This window comes from Patiria miniata, unplaced genomic scaffold (genome assembly GCF_015706575.1).
Source record: "Patiria miniata isolate m_02_andy unplaced genomic scaffold, ASM1570657v1 HiC_scaffold_9, whole genome shotgun sequence".
NCBI lineage: Eukaryota > Metazoa > Echinodermata > Asteroidea > Valvatida > Asterinidae > Patiria > Patiria miniata.
The window spans coordinates 256343-271568 of NW_024037076.1; the positions used below are offsets into that span (position 1 = coordinate 256343).

The following is a 15226-nucleotide window of genomic DNA, read 5'->3' on the forward strand; positions in this document are numbered from 1 at the left end:
CTGAAATGATGTTAAGGAAATGAGGTAGGGGATTGTTTTCTGGTTCGGTCGATACAACACAACGGAAAAGAGAACGAGTTTAAGATAAAAACTCTGCAGTTTGACAAATCAAGACCATTTCAGATTTTTGAAACGGTGTCTTAAATATCGAAAAATCGGTTTTGACTCTAGACTAGGCATTGAACACATGTATTTATGCTGCAGTCCGATTTTTCTAAAGTTCAAAATCAAAATCCTAAACTAAAATCTTACTAAAGCATGTTTTTTTTTCAGACAATTAACTTAATCAATCCAAAGCCAAACAATATGCTGCAGCAACAAACGTTTTGGATCATCATGAACTTCGTAAATTTACCCTACCCACTCCCCCCCCCCCCCAGGGAATTTTCTCTAGAAACACTGCCCAACACAACAATATGCAACACTTGTCAAAGTGACAAGCCTGCCCAGTGTAGCAAGATCCATCAGGCCAAAATTCCCAAGGCCAACCAGCCTCAGAGTCTGTGGTCACCGAATGCAGCAGGATACAACTGTGGCATTGTTCAATGGGACTAGCTCTCAATTGTTTCAGAATTGGCCGTCTATGCACAGGGCCCAATTTCACGGCGCTGCTTAACAGTTGCTTGCTTAGCATCTGTTTGCTTAGCATGAAAAGCACATGGAGTTTTGGCTGGTTACCTGCTTTTATAAGCCAGACTTTTTTGTGTGCTAAGCAAATTTTTGTGCTTAGCAGCTCCGTGAAATTGACCCCTGGTGTTGATGGCCCAGTGCAGCAAGGTTCCACACATTTTTACACCTGATGCACTGTGTTGCGTCTGGCAGGGCTAAGAGTTTATGGGGTCCGTTTTGAACACTTATATAATTCTAAGATCCTAAGGGGCCGTGACCATTCAGCCCTGGTATGCAAAGGGCCCCCGGTACCTCGTCCGGTCCAAAGCCAGTCCGGTCTTCAGCCCAGTCTCGTCCGGTACATGGTCCTGTCTGACCAGAAGTTTTGAAGTCAGTCAGGCGCATCAATTTATTGCCCTTCAGAGAACATCCAGAGCAGAACAATAGCAGACTTAAAGATAAAATCCTTCCATAATGCCTTGGTAATTTACGGTCCCATTGTGCGCGAAACCACATGGCAGGGGTTTTGATCTGTGCCGACGAAAGTGTTCTATTGTTTCGCGCTGAGAGATGAAAACCACAAGCGGGTTTCTTCTGGGATATATCACATGTGTCAATACTTGCAAACAATAGACCCCAGGATAGAGGAGTTCCTGATTAGCAACCGGACCAGCTCCTGGGCCGGTAGCTGGGACGGTACGAGAGGACTTCTTGGGAGGGGACGAGCTTACTGGGGGGCCCTTTTCATACCGGGGCTAAATGGTCACGGGCCCTAAGAGATTCTAAGATCTTGGTAAGCTTACCTCGATTGGAGCTCTGGTACTTCCTAGTGTAGATGTTGATAACACTGAGTCCGTCCGCCAGACTGTCCTTCCATTTATCCGCCCCGTGAAGTGGCAAGCTGATTGGATGAGCCGGCGAGGCGGGTGATTCCATGGCAACCGGACTAACTCCACTGGTACCCGGCGGTGGCTGGTGTACGTGACTGTGCGTAACGGGTAGGCTCTTGAACGTGGGCATGTAATCTTTGTCCTCTGCTGCGCTGTCCGACAGCGACCCCTCACTGAGGGACTCGTCAACACTGACACCCCTCTCCCGAAGTGGACTGGTCCACTGGCCAATGGACCGATCAATCCCGGACACGTGGACCTTATGGAAAAGGGGAGAAGGTAAATTGGACTGCATTTAAAATATTCTGATACAGAACTGGAAGTCAACAGAAATGATTTTACAGCGATTAGAAAGGGTCTATGAAGTGAATTTTTCCTAGAAACATATTTTGTGCAACTTTTTACTCTGAAACGTATGAAAAACATTTGACATCGGCTTTTGGTGAATTTCATGGAAAAGTGCACTTTTTTAAGCATTTACAAATTGTCATGCTTTTCCGGACAACTGAGGGCGCTGTTGCTGTGACGTCGTTTCAGGAAGACACCGTTCAGTTTAGAGGTGTTCTGTTCAAATTGTGAACTCAAAATTTGCTTATTGAAAATATTTGTGAGAAAGTTTGCTCATTGGCTTACTGCCATGTACTGACCCAACAAGGAATCACCAAAGAAAACAAAATTTATGCAAGAAAATATCAAAAATTCCGGCAACTTTTGGTGCTGAAATAGCTGCAACATTGAGGTTTCTGCGTGAAATTACATCGCATTTTTGCTCATGAATATGGTAATTGGGTACCATTGAAAATGGCAAAACGAAATTGAAAATAGAATCAAATGGGACACAATGGTACTTTTTCAAGGATTGCATTAAAAAATTACACTGCATGGGCCCTTTAACCCTAACCACCCCAACTCCATCAATATCCATCCCCTACTTTGGTGGATTTTGGGGGACTTGGTCCAGAAGGCCTGGCGTGACTAAATATTGATGGCGTATGATGGACTTGGGCCTAATGGCCTGAAGCAGTGCTAGGGACATCCGATTGATTTTGCCTAGCTTCCTGTACTGCTCTTGTGATAAAAGCCATGTGTAGCAAGTCCATGAATGTCAAACCAGTGCGTCTGTGGTGGATTCCATTATGTCATGGACAGTTTTGTATTGGACGCACAGTGGTTGCTGAATTTTGATGGATTTGGTCCAGTTCCTAGTAAAAGACGCCAGGGGTTACGGTTGAAAATGCCTCATCCATCACTACTGTCCTGGCAAAAATACAGCGGTTCTTGTACCTCAGGTATAGCGTTTGAAGTCTTCCCCCTGACGGCATCGCCCAGCGTCAGTCCCGATGGTAAGTTCCAGTCTAGTCTCTGCCTGACGCTGTGGCCGCGGTAGGCTGCCTGGATCCGAGTCGCTGCGTTCTCTTGGTCAGAGACGTCCAGGGCCAGCTGCGCCTGGGCTGACAGGGAGCCTGTACCTGTTTGACAGTATTACACCTCATAAATATGCATGAGCCAAAAGCAGTGTTTTCATTGGTCAATGTGCATGTTAAACCTCCCTCTCTGGCTGGCAATTTCAACAAGGCCGACAGGCTCCCTGTACCTGTTTGACAGTATTACACCTCATAAATATGCATGAGCCAACAGCAGTGTTTTCATTGGTCAATGTGCATGTTAACCCTCCCTCTCTGGCTGGCAATTTTAACAAGGCCAGCCCGGCAGTCAAAATCAATCAAGTGACTGTTCTGAACAGTTGAGTGCTCCCTGCCTTCGTAAAGCAGGATTGACTGGCTGTGATTGTTTTGAAACCTGATACAGCTATGCTTTGACTGTAGGAGATTGATAAGCCAGCTGTGCTTACCAGTCACCTGCTTTTGTCTGTGGAAGGCCTAAACCTTACTTCTCCATAGTTGTCTGCACACGTTCTGTGCAAAGTTTCCTTTCAGTCAAAATCAATCAAGTGACAGTTTTCAACAGTTAAGAGCTCTCAGCCTACATATAGGCTCTGACTGTTTATGTGACTTGATACAGCTATGTTTTGACTGTAGGTGATTGATAAGCCAGCTGTGTCTACCAGTTGTCTGCTTTTGTGTGTATTGACTGAATTTGACTACTCACAGTGCTTGCTTGCAATATGATCTGACTGTTGGTGACTAGCCTGTGTAAAAGGCACGGCAGGGGAAGAGGATTGATTTTTTGACTGTTTGTGACTGTTCAAACAGCAGGAGGACTAATGATTTGTATAAAATATCTATCAAAATTCATAAATGTATCTTACCAGGCAAGGAACCGGTGAACACTCGATGGTCCCTGTCGCTCCCAACCATGCGCTGATACCGGGTACCAACCTCGGGACTGTCGTTCACCCACGCTGGCGATTCAACGGCGCTCCCAATGAAATGCACACTGCGGCTCGGGGTGGCCATTCTCGTGCCGGAGGGGTAAGCCCACCTGTCAGCGTCCCCTGGGGAAGGAACAGCCTGGGGCTGGTAGTCTCCGGTTAGTTTCTTGACTTCATTGTCTATTTTGCCCTGTAACGCGGCAGCTGTTGCCTTGAGGGCCTGGATCCTGTCTGCTTTGCTGCGAGTGGCCGTTGAGATTCCGGAGGGGGCTGACGAAGTTGGAAGGGGTGCTTTGCTCAAAAGCCCTTTTAAGAATAAACAGTATAATTAGTGATGTCAAATTGAGTAACATAATATTTAATATCCAACACTTCAACTTTTTGAAAATCCAACACCTAGTTTTGCATCAATTTACAGAGAGTGCTCTGAGTCCAATTTATTTGCAAAGATGTGCCAGTTTTAAGTACAAAGTTATGCACAAAGTCATATTGCGGCGTACTTTGGAAAGACCCCCCCCCCCCACACCAAAACAATTCCCTTCAGACTTTTGGTCACTGCATTGCTATATCAGATGCCAGACAATGTTCAAATTCAAGCATAAAAAACAAACGGTCTCTGTATGATGACAGGTTTGCAAGACAGCAACAGAGCTCGGAGGTTCAAAACTTTGAAAGAAATGATCATGGATGTCAATGGAACCCACCTAGTCCAACGATGGATGGCTGCATGACCTGTGCTCTTTGAACTGGGTCATCTCCCACCGGCCCTTGACCTCGGTCAGACACGCCCCCAGCCATCTGCGTGATAACAACGCCAATGGGGGAAGTCGGTCGCGGCGGCTGCTCGCCCGTTGTGTTGTTATCGTCGGGCATCCTGCCGTGCGGTTCGGCATGGGCGGGCAGGGCTTGGTCCGAGGGGCTGTGGGGCGGGTCCGAGGGCAGGCTGGACTGGGTGCTACTGTCGCTGCTGGAGGTGCTCCAGATGTTTTTGTTCTCCTTGTCCGAGCTGGTTACGTCCATCTTCACGAGAAAACAAAGAACGAGGATGTCAAGAAAACTAAACCAGTTGTTAGAACAATGTTATACAAATTGTATGTTACAAGGAGTTCTGAACAGAACTTGTGAGAAATTCAGAAGGTTGACAAAAGATTTTATTACACGATACCTTCTTGCCATCTTGACGAAAGGGATGGTGCCTTGGAAGCTGATCCAAGCCGTTGAGTTGACCACCGTTGACCTCTTCCGTTGGTCCTTTGGAGAAGGTTTCTCCGAGTTGGCTGTTTGTCACGACGTTGCGAGCCCTCTGGCTCAAGCGGACGCTATCCTTCTGCTTCTTGCTTAGCTCCTGGAGTTGCTCTTGCTTCCGTTCCTGGGCTAGCTTCCGTTCTTTCTTCTCCTCCAGGAGCTTGCGGCGACGCTCTGCCTTCTGCTTGGCCATGTACTTGCGGACATTGTCCGTGTCGTAGTGACGGACCCGCTCTGTCGGGAATGTTGGGTCTTGGTTTTGCTTAGCTGACTTGGTTGACTTCTTCTTGGCAGCCTTTGGAGCTGTCTTGGATTCCTTTTGCTTGGGTGGTGGTTTTTCATCCTCGCTGTAAGGGTCTAGATGGAGGTCCTCCAGGACATTCTTGGCTTCCGAGGGAAGCTTGTCCAGATCAGGTGCAGGACTAGCTTCCCGCTTGTCTTCAATGATCTCCTCAGTTTCAAGAGGATGTTCGGACAACTCGGCATCTGAGATGTCATCTTTAGTTCTCTCTTCCATAGGGACTGGTTGGTCCTGGGTTTTAGTTGATGGTGGGTCTTCCGTGTCATGGGTTGGGGGCGAATGGGGAGCTGGACTCTTTGTTTTGGGCTTCTCTGGAGGAGGTCCTAGGATCTTTAAGACGGTCTTCTGACCCTCTCTCCACGCAGTTGTGGAGATGATATCCTTGCTGCGGTCAGGCCGCTTAGGTCTCTTGTCCGGGACCTTGGGGGCTTTGTGAACCTTTCGAACAGTTCGGCCTGACCTGGACAACTGCTCCGGTTTATTCTGCTGCTGAAGGGCTTTGCTTGGCTTCAAGGCGCGGTCTTCCAGAACCACCGCTTTCCCCGTCCCACGGTCGGTTGACTTTTCTCGTGTCTTCCGACTGGTTTTCCGTGTGAGGTGGTCTTCCGTGACCACCTTCCCGTCTGGCATCTGGAAGCAGGTCTCCACTTCGCTGAAACCCTTGTACGCTGGCGCGGCTGGAGCTGTAGCAACTTTACGGACTGTGGACTTCCCCGTGGAAGGTGGGAAGCCAGCCAGGAGGGAATCCTTTTCTCCGTCCAGGTCATGAAGGACGACGGGGTCGCTCTCCCGATGCCACGTCCTGTCGGAAACCGCCGGCTTGTTGCTGGCTACAGCTGCTTTCTGTTGTTCTACCTTCTCCCGGAGTCTCTCCATGTGATCTGAGGCGCTTCCCCCCGACGCCAGCTTCCTGCTCTCCCGCAATCTCTGCCTAACAGCATCTCGTTCCCTCGCATCCGATTCTGCCTCCTTGATGAAAGTCTCCTGTCCTTCGGATGACCGCTCCCCTGGGCAGGCTCCGTACAGCCGCTCGTAGGCGGGGACGTACTCTTCCCGGTACCCATAGTTCCTCTGCGACTGGTTCCTGTCACGCTCCAGATGCTGCCTCGAGGGCAAATCATTCAGGACTCGCACCGCCGTGCTGTTGTCGATGGACATGTTAGCTGATCCCCGACTCAGAATCTCCTGGCTGGATGGAGACAAAGCGTTCATTTTCGGCGCAGTCCGTTGATCGTAACTCTCCACGTGAGAGGAGCCACTGACCCAATCTCTATCAGTCGTCCGAACTCCGTAGTTGTCCCTCTGGGAACGTGTTCGATCGCCTTCAAAGTTTGAAGACTTGAGAGTCTTGGAGAGGGATTTCAGCTGGTCCTCCAGCCTGTGAATCTGGGCGTTGTCGATACTCCTGGACGGGCTCAGTGAGTCTAGATTCCCGACTCCCGCGAACCGTTCTCTCTTGTTTCTCGGTGGGGAGTGGAGACGGGACGAACCTTGGTCAGCGTCAAGGTTATCTGAGGTGCAAAGAGATGACATAGTTCAAATTTACAAATGAATTCGTCTTGACAAAACAACATCCACCAAAGTCTGTTCCGGTTTTTCCCCAAGTTTGTATCAATCAGTGTTGGCTTTTGGCAGATTTAGGTAACTTCCTAGTAAAATTGTTTAAGATGTATCTCATGCTATTTTCCAGTTTCATCCTGAAAAATAGATTCCTTTTGTAAATTGCTTAAAGAGGTTGTGGAATGCTCGAAGACATTTCCGTCATTTTTCGGGTATATGTAGCCTAAGGTGTGATGAAATAAAAACGACTATTGTTTCTGTCATAAAATGAGTACAAAAGGTACTTTTGAGAGCTGTTTTTCAAGTCCTGTCATGTCTGTTTCGACCCGAACGTGCAATTTGTGTAAACGTCATCGTTGCGGGCAGCAAACAAAAAACAGTAAATCGTGACGTGATAAACAGGACTCCCGATGCAGAGTAGCATAAACGAGTCCTGTTTATTACGTCACGATTTACTGTGTTTTGTTTGCTGCCCGCAACGACGACTTTTACACAAATTGCACCTTCGGGTCGAAACAGGACCTGAAAAATAGCTCTCAAAAGTACCCTTTGTACTCATTTCATGACAGAAACAATAGTCGTTTTTATTTCATCAAACCTTAGGCTACATATACCCAAACAATGACGGAAAAGTCTTCGAGCATTCCACAACCTCTTTAATTTCTAGCAATACAATAGTTATTCACTTTTGAATGAGACATCGACCCAAAACAAAATCGGCTGATGTTAAGTTACTGAATTATTACTTTACAATTTCAAATTATTGGCTGCCAGACGATAATTCCGTTCTCTCGTGGGGAATTAAATGTACGGACCAGGAGTCAGTCTGCTCGAAAAAAGTGGATCTGTTTGTGCTCAAAACAAAAGCCTGTTTTTCAGAGGTTGCAGACATCCACAAAATGGGGAGGTTGGTTTTTTGGAATAGAACAAAAATATTTCAAGAGAAAAAAAATGAAAATTGTTCATGAACAGGGGAACGCAGCTTTAACTGCAGTAATTAAAAAGTGCCAGAAATGATTAAATTTAGGCAGTGGGATTTCTGACAAAAATTGGGATAGGTCAATAAGAACTGAATGTTTTCTAGAGATTAAACAAAATCAGAAATTGATGATGAAACTCACCAACTATTGTAACTCTCTTCCTGGTCGTATCTCTGCTGTGGTTGAAACGGCTGAATTGATTTGAGGACTATAGAAAACAAAAAAGTTAGAGAACAATTATTTCTAGTTTCTGACAGTTCCCAAATTGGAACAGGCCTTTCTACAGAAAGACTACATGCGCAGAAGCAACTGTCATGACTCTTCCAAGTTGGGCAAACCCGGCCTTTTCGGGCTGATTCCAAGTTGGGCAAGGTGGCATTTCATTGGAGTGTTTAAGTATCAGTTGTTGGGGTGCTTCTTCAAAAATACTTGAGCTGTTCCATTTGGTTTATTCCGGTAAAAATTTAGTTTTAAAAGGAATGTACAACATTTAGTTTTGCTGTAATTTTCAGAAATAAATGAGATTGGGAGGATTAGTATGTTATAGCAAATATTGTTGAAATGACTTGTTTCATGTTTAGCGCTCGTAGATGCTGGAAAAACCAACATGTTTTTGGTGTCTGGTTCCCTGACCCCACTTAAGATGAAACAGAGCAATTTATAGACTTTTCTGAATTGTAAGGTCAGAGAATCAGTCCAGTTGGCTTGTACCCCTTCACATGTGTGTCATCAATTGCAAAGACAATGCGGAATATTACTAAATATGAAAAATTAGGAGCACTGGAAAAAACAAAACATTTTTCTCCAATGCTGGTCAGCCGACCAGCGTTGGGAAAATACAATTTTTCTAGAAAATGTCAGCACACCAGGTGCCATGATGTTACAGGATGCTTTAGACTGTCATTCCCTAACAATCCAGTAAGGTATTTTGTGATAATTTGATCATTTCGTTTTTTGATGATTGCAAATGTTATATCTTTCCTTGGCTCTCATAACAAAATTAGAAAATCATCTCATCACCATGATCACAGTCAGTACTTTTATCAACTTGTGTGTTGTTTTTTTATTTTCCTTTCAGAGCAAAATGTTTGAAAAAAACTCACCTGGCTAAGATGCCTGCTCCCTATCTCCATTGAGGGGACTCTATCGACTGGTACCCGGACTCTTGACAGATCCTCCATGCCAGCCAGGTGATGTTTGTAGCCGGGGCTCAGTATGCCTCGGGGCTCCTGACTACTAGAGCTGTAGGCGTTGTTGCTGTAAGACTCCGCCTTTTGTAGCCTGGCTTCTGTCCTACGAAGCTGGACAAAAAAAAATTAACATTTAGATGATCCATCCTATTTAACTCAAGAAATCCAACAGTCTGACTCAGTGACAACATTTCGGAAACATTTGAACACAGAACTATTCAGACTATTCAAAGTCTCCGGTTTCTGGTATGGAGCTTGCCACAAAAGTGGTGCGGCGACGCGGCTTTTTTCTTTTTCTTTTTTTTAAACCTTTTTTCTTCTTCAAATGTCGGCTGATATTTGCGTTGTATGTAAAGCTGTGCAAAAGAGCCCACTTTGAGGGTTTGGTTTTTGTGAGACACGCTACTTTGCAAATGTGTATTTATTTCAATGAAACAATTTTCACTTACTGCACTCTTTGCTTCAGCATGATTGTCCCAGGCAGTTGTCAAATCTGAAAAGTGAAACCGAAAAATGATGGCCATTCTAAACAAAAAAATTAAAATATATATATCTGAATGTTTATATCGCTAAGTTTCTAATGTGATTGTACTAGAACCACACCTTTTATTTTTACATTTTTGCTTTCGAGATATGTACTTGTTGAAGAATCAATTACAAATTCTTCTCTTTTTGGGTCAAATTGGGTAGCACTGAGCGCAAAATGCCAGACACTGCAGCTATAAAACTTTACGACTTCAAAAATAATACAGCGGCACCTTGCAATATAGAGGTACATGTAATTCAAAGTATGTGTGTACAAGTAATTCAGAGAGGCTGCTGAAATGTACTGGTAGGCAATATAAACAGTCAATTTAGGTACATGTAACTGACGGTACATGTAACTGAATTGCGTATTCTATCATTTCCATGTGTGTATATCACATATTATACAACACCTGAATAAATCCCCGTCATCTGATTGGTGGATCGTTGATCACGTCTTGAATTATTCGTACCAACCGCGTGGCGCGCAACGCGCAGTGCAATGGTAGTACTATTGCACTGTGATTAGAAGTACCATTGCACTGTCACTGCACATGTTGCCGAAGGTGGCGCTGTGGTGTTTAAATTGGCAATAAAAGTTCTGGACTTATTGAACTGTTTGAGTTCTAAACTTATGGAAAAGTTTTAAGGCATGTAAGGTGAGATAAATTGAATATTATAGGTCTCAACCTGTTGAACAGTTTGCATAATATGATAACTCTGAACTTGTCAAACTTGTAAACAATTTTTAACCTGAATAAATTGGCTATTAAAAGTCAACCAATCAGATGACGAGGATTTATTCAGGTGTTATACACAAATAATGAATGTTTTACGTTCGTGCAATAGAAAGAATAATTTTATTCAGTGACAGATGTCACCTCATGAAATTATTCTTTCCATTGCACTCACAAACATTCATTATTACTGTTATAAAGCAAGAAATTTGAAGGAAAGAAAGGTGGGGAAAAAAATTTAATTTTTTTTTTTAAAATGACATAATAAAAAAGACCCCCTCCCCTAAAAAAAGGACACCCCCTAAAAAAATAATCTTCTTTGAACAATGGAAGATTTTGCAGGATTGAGGCTAGCTCGTAAAATGTGTGACTGATTTCGAAGGATGCGCTGTGTCAAGGTCTTGGGCCGGACCTTGTGTTGTTCATGCTCAGCCGTGCACAAATTCAGGCCTATTTTGTACTTCAAATCCTCCGCACCGCTCCAGGATGTCACTGGCTCTGCCTCAACATATTGACAATGATTGCTGGAGGATTCTGCAGGATTGAGGCAGTTTTCACCCCTCCAAGGATCACATTCAAGAAAGAACAGATGATTTGGTAGGATTGAAGCTGTATGCTACTTTAACATGGAGGCAGTTAGAGGATTTTGCAAGCTTGAGATCACACCCACCAACAATGCCTCTATAGGGTTAATCAAACGACTGAATGAACATTGTATCTGGCCTTTTCACAAACTTGTGCTACAGTAACCATGGTTACATTACTCCTCAATAATGTGATGATAAATCCCCTTGTTCCGTACTCACCGTCGTAGCTAGGGAACGGCGCCGGCCCCCGCTGAACCGGCGTAGGGTCTGCTACACGACGTACTCTGATGCCACCTGACATGGTGTGGGCATAACGGTAGTATCACTCGACAGCTGGATTTGCACAATTTAACTGCACCTGTTAATTGCCAGAGAAAGAATAAAAACGAAACAAAATCATTTCTAGGCCCCTGGATGTCCCTTTTCTCCGAACTTACATGTAACCATGTGACCTAGTACCAGTGATGGTCTTGGAACAATTTCAAGGGAAAGCAAAACGAAAACACTAAGCACTACTGCTTAGCAGTATACTGCACATGTACCGGTACACATGTACACAAGTACAACATGTACACATGTACAACATGTACACATGTACAACATGTACACATGTACAACATGTACACATGTACAACATGTACACATGTACAACATGTACACATGTACACATGTACAACATGTACACAGGTACGCATGTACATGTACATGTACATGTGCACATGTTTACATGTAAACGTACACATGTTTTACATGTATACATGTACACATGTTTTACATAGGCATACATGTACATGTACAGGTACATGTACATGTAGGCAAAAATGTATAAATGTGCAAACACGTATATGCCGTCACCGCGTTATGGTGAAGTTTTTCAGGTAATTAGGATAGAGTTGTGGGGACTTTCCGCTGTCCCCATAGCGTCTTCGGTCCCCATAGTACCAGGGGTGTAGTCCACAGTTACCGGTACTAAACAAGAATGCACATACATGTACATGTACATGTTTCCATGGGATGAGGTTTAACATGTACATGTACACATGTACATGTTCTTGTACATGCACGTATGTACATGTACGTATTAGTGTCCATTTTAAACTGTGAATAAAAGTAAAACCAAAGCAAACGGGGGAAAGCAAAACAAGTTTCAAAGAAAAATCCATTTTCACTTTCAGGATTTCCTTTTTAACTTCATGTGAATTCCTATCACAAAAGTAAACATTGTTTACTTTTGTAGTCAGAATTCATGTGAAGTTAAAAACAGAAATCCCGAAAGTGGAAATGTGTTTTTCTTTGAAAGTTGTTTATGTAAACAGTCAAACCGTACAAAGTTTTAAGTACCATGTGAAATAAAATAACCTGAACATGATATCCAGATTTTCAAAAAGGAAGTACGTGTGCATTTACATGTATGTTCATCATAAAGGATAGCATTTGAGCTTGGCAGGGCTTTCAAAAACAAAACGTTGTTTGTTGTAAGGCTGTAAATCAGGAAGCAAAACGGTGCCATAACTTTTTTGGTTGAGCGTGAAATTCTATACACAATACATACTTCATTTCCTTCAAATCAAAAATATCAACAAATGAGGAAGTCATTTTGTTTAACAAGGGCAAGCCACGGAAACAAAGTTTTATTTGTTGGTGGCCGAGTTGTCGAATTGGGGAAATGATGTCGCACCAGTATGACATGTTACCGGATGGTGTTGCTTTTCCGGAATAAGTCAACGAAACAATTGAGGAAAGGTACAGATCCGTAAGAAAACCTTCTGGAAGATTGTGTCACTGGAAGCCGTTCCAATGTGTGTACTTCAGCCCTCTGGTCTACGTGACACATTTGTGTATTGTATTAGTCATGGAAGTTTGGTCGGCGCCGAGTTTTGTTTTGAGGACAACTTTTCCCACGTTCTTGAACTGCACTCGTACAAGTGCGTACAGCGGGGGAAAAAAATCTTTCCAAAACACAATGGCTGACCATAACTTGTACCACATGTATTAGTCACTGGAATACGGATTCAGTGACTAGCGTTTACATAGAGTTTTTTCGTTTACTTACAGAACAGGACGGATATACATGTATTCCATTTCAGATTTTTGCTTTTTGAAGAAAACAATCAAAGCTACCAACTAAAAAAACGAGAACTTGAAGGGGAAAAAAAATCACTGCCAGTTGTCACGGAAACGCATGTTAACCTTTTCGCGCTGGGATTGTTTTGACATGACCGGACCTAGGGGAGGGACTGTTTTTCACGGACCTGGATGCAAGACGGGTTCAGGCCGTCATCTGCAGGTAGCACACCCTGATATTTCCAGCCTCGCTTGTTGCGAGCGGGTCGCAGACAGATATTTCCGGTCTCGTTCGTTGCGTGTCTATCCGTCATCCGTTCCGAATACCGCAAAACCTTTGCGCGTGCACACCTCATCTGACGTGAACTGATACATATGTCATGTATACTGTACATGTATAAATAATTTTGGGAAGTAGGACTCAAAATGTATTCTTTTCAAGAAAAAGAAGGGATTGAATTGAACAGACATGACAGATTTGTTCAATATGTTTATGCTGATTCTAACCAGCGTACATAACACATTTTTGACTGCCTCCTCCTCCCAAAAAAATCAAGAGGACACTAAATATACAAATAATGACACTTGCTACTCAAATGGTATACAGGGTGAGTCAAAAAAAGCGGAACCCAAACCCCAAACAATATATTTCACATTTAACAAAATATGTAGCACCAAAAATAATAATGACTGGAAAGCCAATTTCAAAAGCTACTCTTAGATATGAAAAAATTACTGAAATTGCTCAATCCGTTCAAAGAATATCACCATTTAAACGCAATGACCCTAAAACCTGTCTCGTCCAAAAAATCAATTTATTGTGTGTTTTGACTGTTTGGAGCAACAAAGAAAATGACACAGAATACTTGTTTCAACAACTGTCACCAACTGTAGTACACAATATTTTGATTAACAACCCTGGTTAGGCAAACAATATGATTTATAAAATCGACTTTTTGAAAAGACGGGCCTTCAAAAGGACTTTGTTGCATATTGTTAACGTTTAAACTAAGATTTCATCGCTGGTGATGTTTGAAGACAATTGTGACGACGATTGTTGAAATCGCATTTTTGGACGAGACAGGTTTTAGGGTCATTGTGTTTAAATGGTGATATTCTTTGAACGAATTGACCAATTTCAGTAATTCTTTCATCTAAAAGTAGCTTATGAAATTGGCTTTCCAGTCATTATTGTTTTTGGTGCTACATCTTTTTTAAAATATGAAATATACTACTTGGGGTTTGGGTTCCGCTTTTTTTGACTCACCCTGTATTAAGCCAAAGTTGAACTGCCTCACATCACCCCACTTGTTAATCCTTACACCGCCCTACCACGCCAAGGTATCGTTCAACAAGGAGTAAAAACAGAAAGTACAACATAATAAAAGTGCTTCATTTGCCCCAATTGTTAAAGGTGCATGTACATGTAGTAATGTTATGGTTAACGAACTCAGCTTCTTGTCTGCAAAACAAGCCTGGCCCTTTAATAATTAATTCCCCAAGTGCCTGATTCAATTTCCCCTTCGACCGGAGCACGCGAGCTCTCGCGGTATTGAACGCAACCCTGCCCCAACTGTCAAACTCCGCAACTTGGGACAAGGTTAACACGTTCCGCCGCCTGCCACAAACCGTGAGTCACATGGCAAACCTTGGCCTCTCTTTCTCCCCCACCCCCCCCCCCCCCCTTTCTGGGCCGGTAACCACAGTTTTACATCAACGCCTGTCATCTCGTTTGCAGGTGGCCGCAAAACGTTCTGCTTTCTTACGGGCTGAACAACCCGCAAGCTCATTGATTCCTTGAATAATGACATCGTTTTAAGCACCTATGGGCTTACCGGATGAAACCTATTACATCAGTACGACATCTTATTTGCAGATTGCGTTAGTGGAAACTTAGGAGCTACAGAATTAATAACATGGAAAGCTTGTTGCAACTGGGGTTTAATCCATCATAATCCATCCAGGGGTTTTGCGGGATATTGTAAGATTGAGGAGAATATCTATCGGTGGCTGAAAATAGTCCTTTTTATTAGGGGTTTCCCCTCATTCACAGTGAAAGTTACAATTTTTCTTACTACATTGTACCTTGTCTGCAACTTGGGAATTTTGTTTGTTGTTTAAAATACAGGGTGAGTCAACAAAAGTGGAACCCAAACCCCAAAAATTATATTTCATATTTTTAAAAAAATATGTAGCACCAAAAATA

General features: G+C 43.4%; 1 protein-coding gene across 3 annotated transcripts in view; it reads right to left on the bottom strand.

The window, feature by feature from the left end:
- Positions 1-15226, bottom strand: part of LOC119720730 (centrosome-associated protein 350-like) — a 41332-nt gene that overhangs the window by 17202 nt on the left and 8904 nt on the right. For all 3 annotated transcript variants that reach the window (XM_038190549.1, XM_038190550.1, XM_038190548.1), the window contains exons 2-10: positions 11176-11314; positions 9557-9600; positions 9021-9218; positions 8059-8125; positions 4997-6888; positions 4536-4851; positions 3769-4137; positions 2784-2968; positions 1413-1758 (exon numbers count right to left, since the gene is read on the bottom strand). In XM_038190549.1, the coding sequence (XP_038046477.1) occupies positions 1413-1758; positions 2784-2968; positions 3769-4137; positions 4536-4851; positions 4997-6888; positions 8059-8125; positions 9021-9218; positions 9557-9600; positions 11176-11257 (3499 nt within the window). In that variant the 5' untranslated portion in view covers positions 11258-11314. The remainder of the gene's footprint in view (positions 1-1412; positions 1759-2783; positions 2969-3768; positions 4138-4535; positions 4852-4996; positions 6889-8058; positions 8126-9020; positions 9219-9556; positions 9601-11175; positions 11315-15226) is intronic.